Source organism: Equus przewalskii, chromosome 31 (genome assembly GCF_037783145.1).
Source record: "Equus przewalskii isolate Varuska chromosome 31, EquPr2, whole genome shotgun sequence".
Classification (NCBI taxonomy): Eukaryota; Metazoa; Chordata; class Mammalia; order Perissodactyla; family Equidae; genus Equus; species Equus przewalskii.
In genome coordinates, this window is record NC_091861.1 from 25,185,818 (window position 1) to 25,208,375 (window position 22,558).

The 22,558-nt window shown below is 37.8% G+C and overlaps 1 protein-coding gene across 1 annotated transcript in view; it reads left to right on the forward strand.

Moving 5' to 3' along the window:
* Window positions 1-22,558, forward strand: part of CRB1 (crumbs cell polarity complex component 1) — a 198,536-nt gene that overhangs the window by 49,886 nt on the left and 126,092 nt on the right. Inside the window, exon 2 of the mRNA XM_008525733.2 lies at window positions 7,047-7,628. Within this exon, the coding sequence (XP_008523955.2) occupies window positions 7,047-7,628 (582 nt within the window). The remainder of the gene's footprint in view (window positions 1-7,046; window positions 7,629-22,558) is intronic.

Sequence of the window (22,558 nt, forward strand, 5' to 3'; positions counted from 1 at the left end):
CAAATAAAGCTATGGGGTAGGTATCATTTTTACAGAAATGGAAACTGAGGCACAGAGGTATTAAGTATCATAATAAAGTAGAGTTAATAAGTGGCAGAGGCAGGATTTAAACCCACACTCCAAAATCCATGCTTTTAACCGCTTTGCATAGGGCTACAGATTTTATCCTTTAGAAATGAGGAAACTTAGGCTCAAAAACATTGATTTTGCTAAAACCATAGACAGAGAAAATAGCAGAACTAACATTCCAACCTGTTTGGCAATAAAATTGTACTCTTGCCATTATATTAAATTGGCCTCAACTTCGTATTTAAGTCCACGTATACAGAATAACTACATAGAAGACAGTGAATGCTTAGTGTTTCAGAGGCCACAGGCATGCAAAGGAGAGGAATGATCTTAAAGAGCCCATTTACTTCTTATTCTAACTGCTCCATGTGGATCCTATCATAAATAGTACATCAAAGTCAGTCACTTACCCAACGATTTGCTCTGCTTGATTTTATCAAAAAAGGCAAAAGTAAGAACTTCACAGCAAGGCTTAAATGAGAATTCAGGTTTTCTTGCTCACTCATTCATTATTCAACACATTTCTATTGACTACCTACCAGGTGCAAGCCATTTTGGCCACGTCCTGAATAAAGATGTGCCCGTCCTGCCCACGTTCCTCCTCCTCCTGCCCAGCCCCAAGCCTGGAATTAAATTTTATCCCCTGCAGAAAGCCAGGCTAAAGAAAGTCCAACAAGTTACTTCTCTCTTATAAATTGAAATTCTTAGATCTGGAAATTTCCACTCTATCTCCAGTAGCATTGTTTGTATCTTCTATTTCATTCTAAAAGCAACTCATGACGGCTATGATTTGAAACCTGGAGCATCCCAAATGCTAGCTGTTCAAACTATGATTGAAATTGTTAGGCGCTTCACCAAAGTGTCAGGGGCCAAACAATCTGCCAGATTTTTCCGAATGGAATCGAGGAGATAGTCAATCTTGAATAAAGAATAAATTTTTCTTTGACAGCTGGATTAAGTCCATGGCTGTTTCAACTTACAGAAATCAATAGTGGCTTTTGAGATGTAGTTTAATAAAATATAGAAATCTATGCTAAACTCTAAAAATATCAACGATATGAGCAAAATAGTCCACGTAAAGACTCTAGTTTGTTTTAATAAAAGCAACGCAAAAGTGAAAAGAGAATGAAATAAAAGCAGCTCATTAGCAAATGTATGCTTATTAATTCATCTACAGGAGAAAGATCTTTTATACGAAAGAATATCAGAAACCGTTCAGCACATATTGAGAACATCAAATTTTATGTTCACAATTCCTTCATTCCTCTCTCAGTTTTATTTAAGTGAAATTAGGTGAAGTGTATATTAAATTTAGACTCAAAGTAGAAAAAAATTATTCCTTTCTTGTTTAAAACAATTACTCCATACGGCAGCTAGCGTATGTTCTTCCCATCCTAGGCAGCAGCTTCCCCAAGTACCTGCTCATGTCTCGCTAGTTTGAGGAAAACACACAGGCAAATACATGCCCCAGAGCAATGAGCCCAGACAGCTTTATTTGTACTGGTGGGAGTACATCCATGAGTGTTTGATCTAACTAAATATGAGGCATATTAAAAATTGCTATTTTAACGCAGATATAAGCAATAACAATAGTTCATCCACCTCCTTTCCTTCCCTTCTGCTGGCAGAAGATAGGTCTGATTCTTAAAGTCAACATCAATGAAAGTGAGGACTAGAGACAAGATAGTCAGAGAGTTATATGGGGAGAATTAGATTAGTAAATCCTAGGAAAAGAGTAAGAATAGCTGTGATAAGAGGGTATTTAAAAAATAAAAATAAACCAGGAGTCAATAATTATAAATACATATAAATATATGTGCACATATCCAGATGCAGAGTTTATACAGCCAGGGAGATCTTTAAGGTAAGGATCGAGCTTTGACAATTAATCCCCAGGAAATACCCTCTGAGCGTTTGTTGTGCATAAATAGGAGCTGGGGGAACACAAAGATACAGGAGATCCTCTAACAGTTAAACTCTTATCACACCTCTCACTTCATAAAATATTTCCCTGAGCCAAAAATTTAAGTAGAACTCAAAATATAGAGAGAGATGTTAAAGATTTCCTGGTGAAAAACAAACGCTGGAGGACAGATCTTTTCTAAGTCTGATCCATGTTTGTCTTTGTTTGATCCCCAGTCAAGCTAGGCACTTTGTGGGGAAAATGTCTTTGGCCTGTTGAATTAGTCCGTTGATAGACTCTTTATTAAAATGGTATACGTGGGTTTGTTTTGTTTCTTAAAATAAAATTCCTGGGGCCACCCTGTGGCCAAGAGGTTAAAATTCCCTGTGCTCCACTTCGGCGGCTCTGTTCGTGGGTTTGGATCCTGGGCACAGACCTGCTCCACTCATCAGCCATGCTGTGGAGGCATCCCACGTACAAAATACAGGGAGATTGGCACAGATGTTGGCTCAGGGCTAATCTTCCTCAAGCAAAAAAAGAGGAAGATTGGCAATAGGTTAGCTCAGGGCGAATCTTCCTCACAAAAAAAATAAATAAATAAAATAGAATAAATAAATAAAATTCCTGCAGTGAAAATCCATTTAAGAATTGTACTTTTTTCTTTTGGTTATTACTGTTATTGCTAATTTTTTTTGTACTAATCCAATTAATTCTCTATTAGGAACCAAAACAATCTCTAAACAGAACAATAAGAGCTAACATTATTGAGCACTTACCACTGTCTACCAAGCATTTAAATCTGGTGACTTAATCCTCACACAAACCCTAAGAAGTAGGTTCTACTGTTCTCTCTTATTTTGCAGCTGGGGAAACTGAGGCTGTGAGTCGCAGAGCCAGGCTCCCTATGGGTGTGTTTACCTCAGGACTCTGCTTCTTACCACTGCACTGTCCTTCTCTTTCTGGCAAATCTCCTATGGTTGGTGAATACAAAAGTTGTCAAAAATATTGATAATAAAAAACCTCTTGAAAAAATTTTCAGATTCTTGATTGGTGATTTTTAAATCAGAGAATTACCTGCCTGTTTCATAGATAAGTGCATTAAAACCATCAAAGACAAAGGAATAAATGCTATTTATAATAATCCTAGAAATTAAAATGCTCTTCTCTGAAATCACCTTGTAGTGTTTCATTGCTTTGAATAAATATTGCTCTGAAGAAATACACCACTTTGTAATTAAGTTAAATTACCAATATGGCTGTTTCCCAAGTAAACTGAATTATTAGAAAATACACACACACAAAATAAATATGTTTAGTGTTTGGATGTTCATTTTCTTTAAAACTGGTGAAGTTAGTTTTTACTTCTCAGCAAAATATATATACATATTATATAAAATATATTTATATAAATGTGTATTTACATGAAAAATATATTTTAAATATATTTTGTATATTTATGTATTTTAAAATATGCGTTAGCTCTAGCAATACTAAAATACCAAATATAAAAGAATTACTTACAGTAACTAAATAAAATATTTTATTTTCCCCTGAACAGAAATTTTTGCTTTTCTCAACCCCTGGCTCTCCTTGGAGAAGTCTCCAGAAAGAGCAGGAGCCTGAGTAACTGGGCTGTAAGCTCTCCTCCCCTTCTTCAACCTGAGCTGGTCCACATTCTGATTTGGTGTTTTGGGATTACTCATGACCTTTTCCTTGAATGAGTTCTGCTGCACTTAAAAAAAAATAAAGTCTGAAACCCAATATTCTAGAACTTCTTATAATCTCCAGTAGATGGCAAACTTTACTGCAAGGAAACAATTTGGCAGACTATATAAATTTGTCTGAAAATATGAATTACACTCCACAAGCAGTAAAGTTTCTTACCCTGTGTCTGAGTCTCATACGAAAGCTGGAAACAAAATTTCCTACAGTCATTTCCTGGGAACTAAATCCCGGTTATAATTTTAAATAGTCCTGTAAAGTTTTGTGTATAACAAGACATTAAAGTCTTGTTCTAAAGGAATTATCTCTATGAAAATTATTTTATTCTTCACTGAATGTACACATATTGTATAAAGTACAATATAATAAGACATATGACAGGTTTTTTTTTTTTTCAATTTGGGTGCACAAAACTGGAATAATCATAACCCTTACTTCATGAAACTTTCATTATTGGTCTGTGTATAGTCTTGCTTTTATTTCCTGAGTTGGCTGTTTAGGTGGTTATTTTTAATAAGGCAGTAAATTGCAGTTTCTTTATATGTTTGAAAAATATAATTTTTTGTCGGGCAGTTGTCCTTGCTCATTTAGTGCAGACATCTGAAGCATCAGTTAGTACTGTGTAGATCATGCGCTGCGTTTCAAAGGGGACCTGTTAGCATCTCACCTTTGGACACACCTGTAAACCTGGGCAGCGAATGGTGTAAACAGTGCCGATGACAATCCCCAGAGGAGCCCCACTAAAATAATGTGCTTGATAGATAATCTTGTCCAGAGCCAGAACTGAAAACATAATTCAAAGTGTATTACATGTAAGGAAAGTGATGCAGGGTAGTATATGTGACTAGATTATAAATCTACCTATTTTGTTTAAAAAAAAAATTATCAAATTTATTCAGTAATACTTTAAAAGTCCCTAAAGGTTGTAAGGGAAACAATAGTACACTTCTTACCATCCCCATTCCAGCTTCTCATTCCCAATGTGCACTCCCCAGAAGCAACTACTTAAAACTCTTCCAGCTATTTCTTATGGGTTTTATTGATATATTTCTAAATAATAGGCTGAGTTTTTCTTTTTAGTTTAAGATATTGGTGGAATCTGTTGGAATCCTACTATGATAAAAGTAGATTTGACTTTTCCTGCAGTTCTCAACAACATACACACAAACACACGCACGCACTCCTGCAGCTCAGCTACTCCCAACATTAGTTATATCATTATATTATTACTATTATTGTCATTTAAAGAATTCTCTCCAATTACATAGTATATGGTGATTTCATTTCCTTTCTTGTACGATGTTCAATTTTCCCCAGAATTAATACTAGTAAGAATTTTGTGGGGTTTTATAAATTTTTCTATTTAGTTTTCTATTACTTCTCTATATGGTAGGCAGTTTTCTTCCTGGAGGCATTCTCCCTGGAGCTCCTTTCTCTTTCTGCTTTCAGCTCTAGTTATTGTCTATGCTAGTAACGTATCTGCAATTCAGGAAGCAATTTTCAGCAACATTGTTTTGCTTCTTTCTTTTGTTGGATTCCTTGTATGCTACATTCCATGTCTGTCTCTTTCTTGGTTTGCATTTTCATTTCCCTAGGCCAAATTTCTAGAATCTTCCTGAAAAGTGGGCAGGAAAGCTGAAAATTGGAATCCCTGAAAATATCTTACTTCTCCCTTAAAATCTGATTGGTAGTTTAGCTGGGCATAGAATTCTAATTTGGAAATTATGTCCTTTCAGGACATTTTTTTTCAATTATTTTGTTGAGACCATAATGGTTTATAACATTGTGTAATTTCAGGTGTACATTATTATGTATCAGTTTCTGTATAGACTGCATCGTGCTCACCACTCCTAGTCTAATTTTTATCCATCATTATCCATATCAGCCCCTTTACCCTGTTCACCCACCCCCAACTCCCTTTGCCTCCGGTAACTACTAATCTATTTTCTTTATCCATGTGTTTTGTTTATCTTCCACATATGGTTCTAAGAGGGAAATTCAAGCATTCAGGCCCCACCTCAAAAAAACAAGAAAAATCTAAGTTATCTTAAACTTCACCTAAGAGAACTAGGAAAGCAAGAACAAACGAAGCCCAAGGTCAGCAGAATGAGGGAAATAATAAAAATTAGAGCAGAAATAAATGAGATAAACACTAAAAAAACAGTAGAAAAGATCCATGAAACTAAGAGCTGGTTCATTGAGGAGATAAATTAAATTGACAAACTCTTAACCAGACTCACTAAGAAAAAAAGAAGGAAGTCTCAAATAATTAAAATTAGAAATGAAAGAGGAGAAATTACAATGGATACCACAGAAATGCAAAGGATTATAAGAGAATACTATGAAAAACAATATGCCAACAAATTGGATAACCTAGAAGAAATGGATAAACTCTTAGATTCATACAACCTCCCAAAACTGAATCAAGAAGAAATGTAGAATCTGAATAGACCAATCACAAGTAAAGAGATTGAAACAGTAATCAAAAACCTCCCAAAAAACTGTTTTCCAAAGTAGTTAACACCATTTTGCATCCCTACTAGCAATGTATGAGATATGTAACTGATATAGCAATACCCATAGCAGTAAAAATACTCTTTTAAGGCATGATGCCTTATTAAAGATAAAAAAGGATATTTCAGGAATATATGAGGGTCAAACCAGCAAGACAATGTAACCATTCTAAAGTTCTATGAACATAACATAGCTTCAAATATAAAAGTGAAAATGGTCAGAACTAAAAGGAGAAATAGAAAATTCATAATCATTATAGGAAATTTTAATGCATTAATCTCAACAGAGAAAAATAGTGAAAATAAACAATATTATAGAAAGTCTGAATAATATAATTAAGAAACTTGATCTAATTGATTTTATTTATATTTATTTATTTATTGGGGAAGACTAGCCCTGAGCTAACCACCGCCAGTCCTTCTCTTTTTGCTGAGGAAGACTGGCCCTGAGCTAACATCCGTGCCCATCTTCCTCCACTTTATATGTGGGATGCCTGCCACAGCATGGCATGTCAAGCGGTGCCATGTCCGCACCCGGGATCTGAACCAGCGAACCCTGGGCCACTGAGAAGCAGAACGTGCGAACGTAACTGCTGCGCCACCGGGCCAGCCCCCATTTTTGTTTTTATTAGCAACTATATGAAAAGATTTGATAAATCATCATTAATGACAAAACTCATCATTAGCTATCATTTGACAAAATTCATCATTAGAATGCAGACAACTATGTATTCATTAATAAGTTTGTTTGAGATGGCTTGAGGAACAGAAAGAAAGAATTCTTTAACCTTATCCTCATTTATTTGTAAGCTTCATTGACATTTTTTATTTCCTTATAGATTCCTTTTGCAATAAAAATGACACCAATTGCCTCTCAAATTCTTGCCAAAGCAATTCTACATGCAATGGTTTTTCGAAAGACAGTGATTGCCGTTGTTCAGACACAGCCTCTAATTTGGACAAAGGCTGTGACAACATGAAAGATCCTTGCTTCTCCAGTCCCTGTCAAGGAAATGCCACTTGTGTGAACACTCCAGGAGAAAGGAGCTTTCTGTGCAAATGTCCTCCTGGGTATAACGGGACAACCTGTGAAACTGTCACTAGTTCCTGTGGCATGAACTCCTGCCAACACGGAGGTATCTGCCGTCAGGACCCTGTTCACCCTGTCTGCCTCTGCCCTGCTGGATATGCTGGAAGATTCTGTGAGATGGACCATGATGAGTGTGCTTCCAGCCCTTGCCACAATGGCGCTGTGTGCCAGGATGGACTCAATGGCTACTCCTGCTTCTGTGTCCCAGGATTTCAAGGCAGGCACTGCGACTTGGAAGTGGATGAGTGTGTTTCAGATCCCTGCAAGAATGCGGGGACGTGCCTCAATGAGATAGGAAGATACACTTGTGTTTGTCCCCAAGATTATTCCGGTAAGTGTGATTACATTTGAATCCCAGATGATATAATTAGATTTCTCTTTCTTTAGAATGACAGGAGCAGAGGTGACTTTTTATGTCCTACCCAATTGCTTATGAAAAATGGCCTTGATGGAAATTAATCACCAGATGGAAAGCTTCCTCAACTCCTAAAAATCCACTGAGCTTAAACTGAGCTTAAACAATTTAAAAATCTTACATTATTTAAAACTTAGATTCACTCTAGACTTAGTGGGCTCTATGGGACCTAGCTTTCCAGGTCAAGGCAATTCAGTTTCCTTATCAGAACAGATTCCTTTCGTCCTAGCTAATGTGTGCCCTCTAACTCCCAAAGCCTGACATTGCCACCTGCTGGGAAGGCAGGCCATGGGTTGGATACCTGTTGATGGTTTCTAGTGCTGAAGTGTGATCAACAGATCAATGTTAGCAAGGCTGATGGAGCATGCCAAATGAGATGAATCATGATTTGATTAATAAAGAAGTCACTCTCTGTTTAATCTCTTGGGTAGCAAATAATAGTCCTCCCTATCTATTCACAAAGTTTCCATTGATGTTATTTTAGTAATAGTGTGACAAGTTGACAGCTCATTCCTTATGCCTCATGCTCTGGCTCCATCCTCCCCATCCCCCTGAGTCAGTGACCCATTTAGGTCAGTTCTTTCTGGTGTCCATCTTTCTTGTGTTGCTTCACTCTTTGGAATTCCATCTACTGTAAGGAGGCAACTCATGCAGGCTGTCTTCTCACATTCGTTCTTCTAACGTCTGCTTAGCACTTTCCTGTGCTAATTCATACCTCTGTGACATCAAGTTTTAATGTCACTTTTCCCCTTAGCTCCTGCCACTTTTGTAGCCTTCTGTGGTATTTGGCTTTCAATTTGTCTTCTCTCAACACTTTCATACCTACTTCTTGGTCTTGCCATTCTTTTTCCAAGTATGTTAAACTATAATTATTTGGAAAATATTCCTCTTCAAAATTTGTGCCAGAACCCTCAAGAATCGTTACACTAATATCCCACATTCTAGAAATATCTCTTTTATGAAATAGACACATCCTTAGTTGCTCTGACATGATATTTGCTCCCTTCCCCTCAACCCTCACGTACAACCAATCTTTAAAGTCTGCTGTTTTACATCCAAGATGTCTTCCACATTGAGCTCATCCATCTATTACTGTTGTTGCCTGGGCTCATGACCTCATCCCCTCTCGTGTGTAGTGCTAGTCAACCTCCAGACTCTATCCCTAGCCTCTACCTTCTCCAAGTTGTTCTGAACAATGCCTGTGAAATAAACCTCCTAAAATAGATCTGCTACGCCATTCCCTTCTGAAGAGCCTTGAGAGCTCCCCGCTACACAGAGAATAATTTTAAGTTCTCATTAAAAACCCTGCAGTGTGTCCCTTACATGATAGTCATATCTCCACACACCATTCCACCAAAGCATTTTCTTTCCCTAAATTGTCTTCATTTTTTATCCAAGTGGTTTCCTTCTTTCTGGAATGTCCTTCCTCAATTCACAATGTCTAGACTCTTGAAGTTCTTTACTTTCAATACTCAGCTCAAATAGCACCCAACTCAAAAAGCACTTCTGATTTACTATCAGCTGAAATAATACTTTTAAACTGCTGTGGTAATTGAATTGTTCTTTACTTCCATAGTGGTTTGCGCTTCTATCGCAGAACTTCAATATCTGTTCAATGTCTGTTCTGTTCTTCAATATTTGTGCTTTTGTCTCCTTCCACTAAAGTGTTAGTTTTTAAAGGACAGAATCATGTCTCATATTTATTTTTTAATTCATCAATACTTTTTGAGTGTTTATTATATGTCAGTCAGTGTATTAAGAAGAAAAGATACTGTTCCTCAAAGTATCTAACACATTGAATATGGCTGCTTAGTAAACTGTTACTGAATTGTTCTAATCTTCTATATTCTCCCATATATTTCTGGGCACCCTTCTTGGTAATGAAACTGACGTAAATGGACATTAAACAAGAGTTCACCTTCTCTGTTTCTTTGTGTATATTTTATGATGGCAAATGCTTGTGTCAAAGTTATTTTATTGAATGCCTTTTAATTACCAATTCTAACCTAAAATTTATGAGGAATAGTAATGGAGCTTATAAAAGCTCCTTGTTTTTATGCCATATTATCATGTCCATTCTTTTTAATTAAGTGGACTCATGGCAATTGAATTTCAACTTTTGAAATTTTTAAATAAAAATAAGAAATACATTTGTGGCACTGGTTTGGGATTACTTTTGTTTATAATGGTCACATTTAAAAATCACTATAGTTTATTAAGATAGTAACTTCTATTTCCTGCTGCTAAAACAATATTGTTAGTGGTGAGTAAAAGAAATAGACACGAGATCAAATAAATGTTTCAGCCATTTTAACTAGTGTTCTGAAATAGTCATAATTACAAAAGCACAGCTTGAAAAATTATGTTTTACAATGTATGTGTTTTTATTTTTACATTTTAATTTAACTGGATTGTAATGGATCCTTTCAGTGGTCTAAATTTAGGCGTAAAAGATGTCAAGGGTGTATTCCTAATGTGGAATGTAGTGAAATTCCATCGTAAGGCACTTCACCCTACAATGAATTAATTTCCACTGTAGACATTCTCACATCCTCGCAGGGCCCGTGAGAGCCAATGGCTTTTTCTCACTATGACACTTGAGTCCACAATGAGGACACTTTCTTTGCCCAAATCCTGATATTATAGCGTTCCCCACTTGACTGTGTCCTTTACTTGTTTCCTAAGAAATCAGCTAAGTTTTATTATTTCAGCCTTTCAGGTGACATATAGACAACTTGCTTGCAAACAGAATTTAGGTGAGTCACAAGGCAGTAAGGACCAGGTCTATTGTTAGCTGCTTAGGCTTGTTCGGATGCTAAGTTGCCGGGTTAGGTTTGATCACCAATCGCCTCCTGCATCCTGGGAGCTCATCCATGGTTCTCAGTCCTGATTACACATAGGCAATTATTACCCAGGGAGATGTGAAACAGAGATGCTCAGAGTCCACCTTCAGAAAGTCCAATTTAATTGATTGTAATGTATAGCTGGCGTTGGGAGCCAGAAACTAAGTTTATGTGAACTTAATTTGGAAACTTTTCTTGCACTATCCAACCACTTAGACACACAAGGAGGCCTGTTGACTTCAGTCCTACCTCATGGCTACCACTGTTTGTGGCAGCTCAGGCCAATTTAATGAGAAACCCAAAGAAAGTCTACACAACCAAGGGAAATGCTGGAGTTGAGAAGGAGAGAAAAAGACCGTTAGCAATCAGCATGGATGCGCTCATGCTCTAGCTCAGCCTCGACCTCCTGATGAATCCTGGAAACTGTGTTACAATTTTCTGGCTGCGCTGTGCTACATCCAAATTTAGAGTGATCATAAAGAACCCGGCTTACAGGAAAAGGCCTGTGTTCCTCTGAGCAACAAAGTAAGAAAACGTAATAAATTTTAAAAGACAGAGAGGTAGGAGAGGAAAAAGAGCAGTAGCGCACAGAGAGAGGGTTCACGCTGCGGGAATCCTCGCTCTGTGCTCCTGCCGCGCTTCCTGAGCTTGATTCATGAACTGCGGAAATTGGCTCGGAGAGAGGCACCGAGGATGCCGGTGAGAGTCCGCCATGCGTACGCAAAAACTCCAGTTTCAGCTGAAAGTAAACAGCTGCAAGCTTTCTAAAAAAAAAAAAAATGAAAAGAATATTAGCTCTGAGCATGTGACTGCTTTTAGTTCAAGTTTATGCAATGAATCATTCTGTAATTGAGGTCTTCCTTAAAATTAGCTGGATTGACTAAGGAACGTTTTTCGCATTAAGATGCCTGCCATATGAGAAAAATAGGGCTACGAGAGGACAGGGAAAGACCTACTGGATGTATGACAAAGCGAAACAGTGTAGGAAAATAGTTTATTTCCTCTATTATAAAATAAATCTTTGGTATAAAAATAATCTCTTGGGAAATAAACAAAAAACCCACTACATTAAATTTACTTATTGATTGTGAAATGCATCTCTATTTCAGAAAGAAAAATATATGGAAAAATTTATTTTACATTCAAGAAAATGTGTTAGTATATGGAGACTACTTAGAAAACTAGTTAGTAGGTGGAGACTAGTTAGAAAGCCATTGCAATACCAAGTGTAAGACATTAGGACCTGGCCCGGAAGAGTAACAACCAGCATGAAAGGGAAGGGTAGGTACAAGGGTCATTACGAAGAAAACTCACTTGCCATTTATCAAAGCCAGAATATTTCCAGACTTATTTTACCCAAGGAAAACTTGAAACCTCTACTATGAAAAATAAGAATGCATTAAAACTTCAATTGCCGTTTCCAACTTAATGAACTTCTAATCTGTATGGTGGTTGAGTGCTTCTCAAACTTCAATATGCGTCAGACTCACTCGGACAGTTTATTAAAATAAAGTTTCTGATTCAATAGATTTGAGGTGAGGTCCAAGAATGTGCGTTTATAACAAGTTCCCATGTGATGCAGAGACCACCCTCTGAGAAGCCTGTGATGTGGACAATTATGTGTATTTTCATGTGACATCCTTGACTCTTATTTTGCAAAGTTCATGAGACAAGGGAAAAAAATCAACAGAAAGTATATATATATATATATATATACACACATATATGCACACACACACATACAGCTATAGTATTTATTGATAATAATAGTTCTGGATAGATGATATGGATAAAAAATATTTGTTGAATTCATTCAGTCATTAATTTAGTCAACACACACACATATGTACTGAATTCCTCCAATGTGTCAGATATTGTTCCAGGTTCTGTAAATATAAGAATAAAGAAAAGTGATTTTAAAAAAGTTCCTTACATTCTAGAGGGAAGAGATAGACATGTATTAAATAACTAATAGATAAAACATATAGTAGGCTGGGTGGTGATAAACACAGTGGAGGAGAGTAAAACAGAAAAAGGGGAATTTGGGGTTGAACTTTAGGTAGATTGACTAGGGAAGGCCTCACTGAGAAGATGACACATGAATCAAGTTCTAGAGAAGTGAGGAAGGGAGTCAGGAAAATGTCTGCGGAATAGCATTCCAGGCAGAGGAACAGCAGATGCAAAGGCCCTGAGGTAAAGAGTACTTGGAATGTTTCAGAAGCAGCAATGAGGTTGATGGGACTGGGGTGGAGGGAGCAAGGAGAGGAGACACAATGGGCTCAGACTATGGGGCTTGTGGGCCATTGTAAGGACTTGGATTCTTCGTCGAAGTAAGATGGAAGTTGTCATAGAGTTTTGAGCAGAGGACTGTAATTATTTGACTGACTTTTTAACAAAATCTCTGCTTGTTAGATTGTGGATATAGTGAAGTGGGTGGGGGTGGTTAGGCTGGAATAGGGTGCCCCATGGAGATTAACACAATAATCCAAGTAGATGGACTATTATTTTACAGGAGAGAGCAAAAGAGAACGACCAAGTTTTAACAATAACACCTTCTTTTAATTCCGTTCAAAATTTAAGTTAGAAATTAAAGCAGAAGGATAATGGATGACGCAAACAGGATGAGAGCGCACCTTCCCCGACCTGCTCTCTGCTGCCCTCTGGTGGGAGGTCTAGATTATTCAGGACAGGTGTGTCCAGACTATTTCTAGCAACAATACAGCCTTCCTGACTAGTTTATGTCAACCACATCGCCATGCACTGTCTTTCACACGCACACCTGAAACTTATCCCACTTCTCTGCATTACATGATGGTTACTCATTTAAAATTTCCCATCAAACTTTCTCCTAATAATTTTTCATGTTCTCTGAGCTTTCTCCATTGTCTTCATCCTTTCTGATGCGTAAGTCTAAGAGGCGTGATGTAGCTAACTCTGACGCTGCCATTACACTGGCGTTTATCAAAGGCATAAGTTGAATTTCAGTCAATGTGGAGATTTGAATCTGGGCTTGATGTCCCATCTTTTATATATGTATATATATAAATATTTGCTTGAGGAACATTAGGCCTGAGTTAACATCTGTGCCAATCTTCCTCTGTTTGTATGTAGGACACTACCACAGCATGGCTGATGAGTGGTGTGTAGGGCCACTCCTGGGACCCGAACCTGTGAACCCCAGGTCGCTGAAGTGGAGTGCACAAACCTAACCACTATGCCACTGGGCCACCCCCTCTAAATATGTTTTTGACTGACTAAATTACTTGAAGGCAGCTATGACAAATCATATGGATAATTTAATGGTCCTGAAAACAAAAGTATTATATGTTATAAAATATAAACTTATTTCATGAGAAATAATGTTATTTTTATCATTATTATTACCATTGTTATTGAAAATTTTTTACTGAAGGTATATTTCTGATTAAAAAATTAATACAAAAAACATTTGGTGAACTTACATAAATTTATTTTGACTAATCATCAATAAATGGTCCACATTTATATAAATACACTCAATACATAAGACATCAGTTTAAAGAACACTTGAATACTGATTCTGTCAGCATCTACCTAGATATCTCAAATTTTACTCACCATATAATATGCCCATAACAAATATCTTTCAGATTCAAGAGGCAAATAATGGAGAACAGACAAGAGAGGAATTTTGAATTTCACAGATTGTGTCTCTATTTTATCAAAGGAAAATGGTTGTTTTCCTATATGGTCTTAATTATGAAATTGATCATTTTTTGTGTTGTCATAAAGAAAATTAAACACTTGTTCAGGTTTTTGCTTAGAACTAGGGCCATTTGAAATAGTTTTTATGAGGAAGTAAAGTTTCTGGCTTTTGATGAATGTTTGTTGAATGAATACACAAAATAACAAATGTTATTCACTCAGCAAATATTTATCACACACTTGCAATGCCCTGGACATTGTGCTGGACCGTGGAGACATAAAGATGATGGAGACAAAATTTATCCCTGACAAAATGCTCACAGCTTATTCAGAAGGGAGGCAAGTAAACAAAAATTACAATCTCTCTCTGAACAGAGTGCTGAGGAAGCACAAAGAAAGGAGCCGACAATGGTGCTGAGAGTCAGGAAACGCTTCCTGGAGAAAGTGGGCTTCGAGCAGAGCAAAAGTGCATCTCTTTCAGGATGTCGGACTGAAATCTTTGTCCTCTGGCTGCATTTATTATTGTTATTGTGGGAATAATAACCAGCTAATAGCAAAGGGGAAGAATTTCGGAGATGTTTCAGTAAGGGTGAACGTCTCTTCCATCATGTTTGCATTGATAATTGGTTTGTGGTTTAGCAACTTGTTGTGAATGACATGCTCCATTTATCTTCCTGTATCTGACGACTTCTCTTAGTGCCCGCGTGGCCACGAGCAGGGTGGACGTGCAGGTCTGAGTGAGGAGGGGATGAGCTCAAAAACAGATAGTAAAACGAAGACTGGGTGTGATGGAGAGACTGTGGAATTCAGCAGCAGGAGACAGGGATTCCAGGCCCAGCTTTGACGATTTCTAGTGGTTTGGTATTGATAAATAACAATAGTTCTGCGCCTCTATTTTCTCATTCTAACATATGGATATAATAATATCAGCTAACTCTCAGGGTTATGGTGAGAAGAAAATGATTTAGTGAAAGTTTTTCATAAGCTATTTAAGGCTATGAAAATGCTGGTTGTCACTAATGTATTATCTTCAAATATTGCTGCTAGTACCAACGCTGTTGAAACCATGTTAACCTGTACTTTTTACGCTATCATTTTTTATATGTGAGTTGCTTTTTTTCTTGACTGTATTAGAAACATACTAAGGAATAGATCAATTGAAGTCATAATCTTTGTGCTCTATTTGTGAGTTTAAACTGGAATATTATGATATGTCTAGGCAAGAGTTTAATTTCTGAAACTGCCATATCATAAAATAAAGGATTTAAAAATTTATTGATATCATAACATTTCAAATATTCAGGAATAACAATGATTCTAATGAAAAGAAACACAAGAAAGATATTTTTATGATTAAAACATAATTATAGAAGTATCTAATGTATAATATTGGCATATTTAGGATAAAATGCAAATATTGCAATTTTCCTCTAATCATCCCAAGAAACTTATAAAATTAAGCAAGATATAAACCATTCATAAAAGTAGTGTTTTTTTCAAACACAGCATCTTGGAGACTCTGAAATGTGTTACTCTAACTTAAACTTGATATATATTTTATTTTTTACATTAAAAAATACACGTGCACATACAAGATATAAGCACTAGATTGAGGAAGTCGTGCCTACTGACTAGGAAAATAATACTTTAAAATCAATAATATCTGTGTACACGCTGTGACATTTATGATGGGAATAAAGTGGGAGGAATAGCGTTTAGGGAGAATGCTCTAGATTTAGAGAAAGATGGCTGGAGAAGAGGCGGGAAGGGTGAGTTGGTCAGAGCTGGGAGAAGCAGTAGGGCGGGCAGAGTAGACTATGTCCACACACGGACAGCTGTGCTCCGGAAAATACTGTTAGGTACAAAAAGCACAAGAACGCTCTTCCTATTCTCCGCCCTTAGGGCTGACAGAAGGAGCCTTTCTTTTCTCTTCCTGGAACCAGTTCTAGCCTCCATGAATATTCTGGAAAGATGAGGATGAAATAGTGTCACGAACATTCTTACACTTTCACTGATGATAAAAAAAGAAAGGACAAAATATGACAAAGATTAAGAAAACTAGCAAAAAACATTTAATATTGAAGGCAGAGGTTATTTTAGTTGTCTCTTAGTGAAAGTATAACTTGTAGAAACACAAAAAGATTTGGATAACTGCAATAACAAAGTAATAGAATTTGACAGATAAATAAAACAGGGCATGCTACTCGTGAGCGTGTCTTGTGGTTTAGGGTACGCGGGGGTCTGGAAGAGTTCAAAGATCATGAAAACACAAAGCATCTGCCTGATTCCAAGCCCTACCTACTCAAAGGAGCCAAGTCCACCTGATGGCAGGTCTGGCAGGAACTCCCATGCCTCGTTAGGGCTGCGCAGGGCAGGCTGGCCTGGGGGTCCTCCAATAAGAAGCTTTGGGAAACTCACTGGTCACTGAAGCCCTAGGGAGAGACTGAGTGCCTGGAGCAGACTCTTGTGGGAATAATAAAATATTAATAATACTTACAAATGATTATTGTAAAATAAATGTTACATAATATAAATAAAAGAATAAACCTATTTTCATATTTCATCTGAATTAATTCATTTATAATTACATTGATTTCATACACACTGTTAAAGAAAAATTCTGCAACTAAAACATAACACAACACTAAGACACTGTTGACTGCAGAGTGCATCATAGTTCCTGGATGTTTAAAATATGAGGGAGAAAAGAGCAGTCTTTGAATTGATGAAATTCAGTCATCCTTCAGAGATGAATTCTAGGCTTGTAAAGTCTCCTTTGAGTGAATAGTTTTTAAAGTGTATTTTATTTCTTTTTGGTATCCTTAGAAAAGATGTGTCTAAATGAATGAGCTAGGAATCTTACTGGATAAAAACCTAAAGATGTTCCCACTGAAAAGAAAAAATCCTGCTTTAATCTCTCCCAGCATCTTGCTGATCATTATTGTGCCTGTTTGACACTATTAATCAGAGCAGGAAGTCATCCAGCCTCTTTTCCTTGCTCTAGGATGTTAAAAAGATTCTAACCGTGATATACAGGAGGAGAACACACTGTAAATCTGTAGCTGTAAAGGAAACCAGGGCTCCAGCACCTCTTTGCACTGATGCTTGGTCTGGACTTGCTCTGATAACTGTTGTAATTGATACACCATACATCATTCCTTAAAGAACCCAGAAATAGCGTATATAATCCTTATTCAAAAGGAAGCTATTACACATAGAAGCCTGTTAGACATTAAATATATGAGGTAGACTCAAACTTAGGATGATAACGCAAAGCTAGAGTACAATTACTTCCAAAGCATGGCTCTGAAGATAATGAGAAAGGTGTTCAGAGTGGTCAATCAACGCCACACTGCATGCACCGTGCACTCTCCCCCCGCCAGAATGAGCGATGAGGACAGCATCAGTGACAAGACCTGCTCCAGGCTGATAACGTATGATGCGCGTTATCTTGTGACACAGACTGTTAACATTGACCTCTAATTGCTGAAAGATGCATATTGAGGTGCAAAATCTCTAAATACTGATCAGAAGTTCAGGGCACAATCATTAAGAGACAATGTTTTGTTTTAAACATTTGCCAAAGCCATAAATTTGACTTTATGGCTCTTGATTTAGAGTGGGCTCAGGCTTGTAGAAGCATTGAGAAGATCTGTCCTCGCAGACCATGTAGCCTGGTGGGAGAGATGCTGCATTATTCCAAAGCTGTGACTCAATCATTTGTTCAAAATTCATCGAGCATTTCCTGTGTTCCAGAATATGAGCTAAATGCCACAGATATTGGTGTTAAGGACAAAGACTTTGACCTAAAAAAGCTCATAATTTTGTAGATAAAATGGACAAATAAGCAGTTGCAGTAAAATATAATGCATACTTTTATATTACAGGGAAGTAAGAGAGTACAGTGCAATGTCACCTAAGGCAGGTATAAGTGGTTAAGTATAGTTTCCAGGATCATGTGATAGTGGAACTCAATCTTTGGGAGCTAGTTAGAATTAGCCAGGGGAAGCAGGGAGAGAGAAGCGGGGCATCATAAGTAAGGGGAACACCTGTGTGCAGCCTGGAGCTATGAGAGGCCTGGAGCTGCAAGAACGTCATTGTAGGTGGTGCCAGTAGAATCCACATCTTTTAGAAGCTTTGATGGCGTTCCCAGGCAATTCTGCTCTATCCTGGAGACAAGCGGAAACTATGTAAAAAATGTACACAGGCACTGGTATAATCAGATTTGTATTTTATAAAGATCACTCTCAGAATTGTAGAGAGATTTGTAAGAGGGAAGCCAGTAACGATGAGACCAGCTGAGAGATGGTGAGAGTCTAAAAACTCTGTGGCAGCAATGGGCGTGGCAGCTTAGATCCATTTCCAAGGAAGAAATGACAGGATTTGGTCACTAAATAGAATGTGGGAAATAACAACAAGTAAGATGATAATAACTCCTAGAAATCTGGCTTGGGTGACCTGGATGATGATCCCATTCACTGAGAAGAGAGTTTGGCAGGGATGGGGTATAGAGACTCAGAGAGGGTAGATCGAGGAGAGAGAGCTTGAATTCGGGATTGTAGAATGATGCCTGGGAGTGAGTTGGGAAGACATCCTATAGACAGCTGGATTCCGAAGGGTGGTCTGGCCAAAGTTACAGACTGCTAACGTAGACCTTACGTGAAAATGTCACAGGAAAAATCTGCTTCCTGATTTCCATTACTGTGGTCACCTGCTTCTCTACCCGTAGTCTTTTCTCAAACACAAGTATATAAAACATTTTCTATTTTTTTCCAATACACACTTAATCCTTTGGCCTTTGCCAGAACTTGGCATTTGTCTGATGAAGCCACATTCTACACAAAGCTTACTAAAGGGTTCCTCTCACCTTGATTCTCAGGGATAGGAGGAAAGGTTGGTTTTCTCATTGAGCCCACTGCACCTGAGAGACCACTGGCTCATCACTTACCACTTACACTACTCTTTTACTCTTTTCTATTCCTTGTGAGCAATTACTTATGAACCTCCAAGATACTCCCAGTATCCTCAATGACTTCTCCTCTTTCCCAGCCAGTTCTTCACATTCAGTTCAACTCAGCAAACTGCTGAACACCTGCTACTGGGCAGGTGTTTGCAAGACACTGAGGATGGACATCCTTGAAGAACATAATGCATTGGTCTGTGGTGTAGCATCGTGGCTAAGAGCACAGGCTCTGAATTCAGACTGACTGGAATCTAAAGTGGCTCTATCATTCTCTGACTTTTTGATCTGCATCAAATCTCTTAACTTCTCTGTACTTCAGTTTCATCACGAATAAAATGGGCATAATAAAAGTACCTCATGGGTAATTTTTTGAAGATTAAACAAAATGAAATCAAATACATAAAATGCTTAGCCGATTACGTCATGTGAAATAAGCTCTCAATGAATGTCGGCTATTATCAGCAATAACAGGAAAGGATCATTGTCTTCAAAGCAGTTGTTGGAGATAAGCAAGTAACAAAAAATTAAAATTAAATTAAAATTAAATTTAAAAATTAAAAAATATAAAGCTGGTATTGCTATGAAAACACAAGAGGGTGGAACCAGTGAAGAAATCAGGGAAGACTTCCAGGAGGAGGAGACATTCAATTAAGTCTTAAATGGTGACTTCATCAGATGGACAAGTGGCAAAGAAATTTCCAGAGAGAGATCAGTGCATCCAAATTCTTTGAAGCGTAGAGGTGTATGGCGGTTTTGAGAAAGCAAATGCTTTGATATGACTGGAATATAGAGTGATGACAGAATTGGGATGGGAAATGAAACTGAAATATTGCAAAGGGTTTTAAATACAACAATAAGAAGTTTTTACTTTATCCACACCCAAAGGGGAGCTATTTCAGAATTTCATGGACCGCACTTTTAGAATTTCTTGAGCTTATTTTCAGTGACCACCATCTCTACTCCACTGTAGCCATACAGATATACGACCTCAAGTGAGACCCACTCGTCATTCAAAATTCTCACCACCACCTGAGCTTCTCATTTTTTAGCTTCTATTGAACTCTTACTTGATCTGTAGCAGAATCTCAGTCATAATGGCCTCTCCAGACTCATACCGTCCATCACTCCTCTATCTTGACATCTCCTTAGCAAGCCTGGACTTCATGGGGAGCTTGTCTGCCTCTACTGTTCTCTAAACCTTCTTGTCCTTGACCTACAATTATTACTTTGTAATTTTCCAGCCCCACTGACTACTTTCTTTTCTCCTAATTTAAAACCTATTGATCCACCTCAGCTATTTATTATCTAATTTTAGTTATATATTTATGATGGCTCAGCATCTATTTATATGTCAGTTGTAGATTTTTGTATTAATATAATGGCTGCTCCAAATTTTTCTGGTCTCTAGCTCATATGCTCAGCATGGCATCTATATTTAACTGAATTTGAAGCTATTCCAAATTCCCTTTAAGAGTTATCTTTTCTTTCAATCATTTCTCAAATATTTTAAGATTTTATCTACCCTGAGGAATTGAGGAAGGAATACAGGAAATAAAGAACAAACAGACTATAGGTAATACCCATCATTCATTGAGCATTAACTATATCCAACCTCAGAATTAACAGTGGCAGAGCAGAGTTCAGTCCTGGGTGTCTGTCTATAAAATCCATGTGCTCTCTATTCTTCCATGATGAATGTCAAAGGACAAGGGGAAAAAGGGAAGTAATAGTAATAGGTACAATTTTTATAATTCCTTAGCTCAACAATATACAAAAAAGTAAGTATTTCACTTAGAGGAAGCATTTGGCTGCTTTGCATGCTTCAACAAGCATTCTCTATAAAACTATTTCATTTCCATCCACCCAGATCCTATGTAGTTTTCTCTGTCCTGTCATTCTGTGCTATGTTGGCTTGGGAACTATGTGTGGTCTGATGTGTTTCCTAAGTTGTAGAAGGAAAATGAGATACTCTTTCCTGGGATCCCGGCACTTATCTAGGGTTCTATCAAATTCCCAACATGCCTAAGGTGGAGGTGAGGAGAAAGGGGCTTCTACTCCAGCTTCCATTTGGCTGTATCTTTGACTCTCTGCTTCTCTCCTTTCACCTGGGGGTTACAGTTCTGCTTGCTTGAATATTCTGCTCAAATGTTTCCTATCTTAGGAAATCCTTCCTCTCTGTGTATCAATCAGGATTTGGTCAGGAAAAAAATGGTCATTTTAGGTATTTCAGATATAAAGAGTTTAACTTAGGAATTAAGGGCTGGTACACAGAACAGGCTACATAATTTGTGGGCCCTAATGCAAAATAAAAATTCACGGTCTTTTGTTAGAAAATCATTAAGAATTTCAAGATGGTGCTGGAAGAATATAAAACCAGACAGGGAATCTATTATGGGTTGAATTGTGTCCCGCCTCATATTCCTATGTTGAAGTTCTAACTCTTTTGTTGAATTCCCTCAGATGTGACTTTATTTGGAAATGGGGTTGTTGCAGATGTTAAGATAAGGTCCTACTGGAGTAGCTTGGGCCCCTAATATGATATGACTTGTTTCCTTATAAAAAGGGGAAATTTGGACACATACACACACCTCCGAAGAACACTATGTGCAGATGAAGACAGAAACTGGGGGGATACTTCTTTAGGTCAAGGAATGCCAAAGACAGAGGCATGGAACAGCTCCTTCTTCACAGCCCTCTGAGGGAACCAATCCTGATGACACCTTCATCTCAGACTTGTAGCCTCGAAACTATGAGGCAACAAATTTCTGTGGTTTAAGCCACTCCGTTTCTGGTAATCTGCTACAGAACTCTAGTAAACTGATACAGGGCCTTTCTAGGTACAGGGCTCTGGGGTCCTGCAGAGGTCACGTGCCATGAAGCCCATGAAGCTGGCCCTGTTTGTACACGGTAGGTAGAGATGAGGGCGAGGAAGTCAAAGAAATTGCCAGGAAAGATCTCGGTCCAACACACCAAAAGGGGAGGTTTTTAAAAGCTCCTATGAAGGTGCTGCAATTCTGAAGGATCTCTGGGAAGTTTCCAACTTTCCCATTCTACAGTGATGGAGTGAATGATTCTCCAGACTCCCTAGAAAGTTGCTTTGAATCACATCCGCCCACGTGTGGGGCTGATCTGAGCAATCTCGAGAGAATCATGGCTTCTCTTCCACCTTCCAGTTCTAGAAGTGACTCATTGGCAAACTCAAACCATCAACCATTTGGGGAAGGAGATTTAGGAAAATGTATTTCCTGGTGTCTCTGTGATGCAGAGGAGGTCTTCTTAGTAAGAGGCGATAGCAATGCTACACTGACAGTAGATAACCCAGCATATGTGCACGGACACGTTGTGCACTTAAAGCT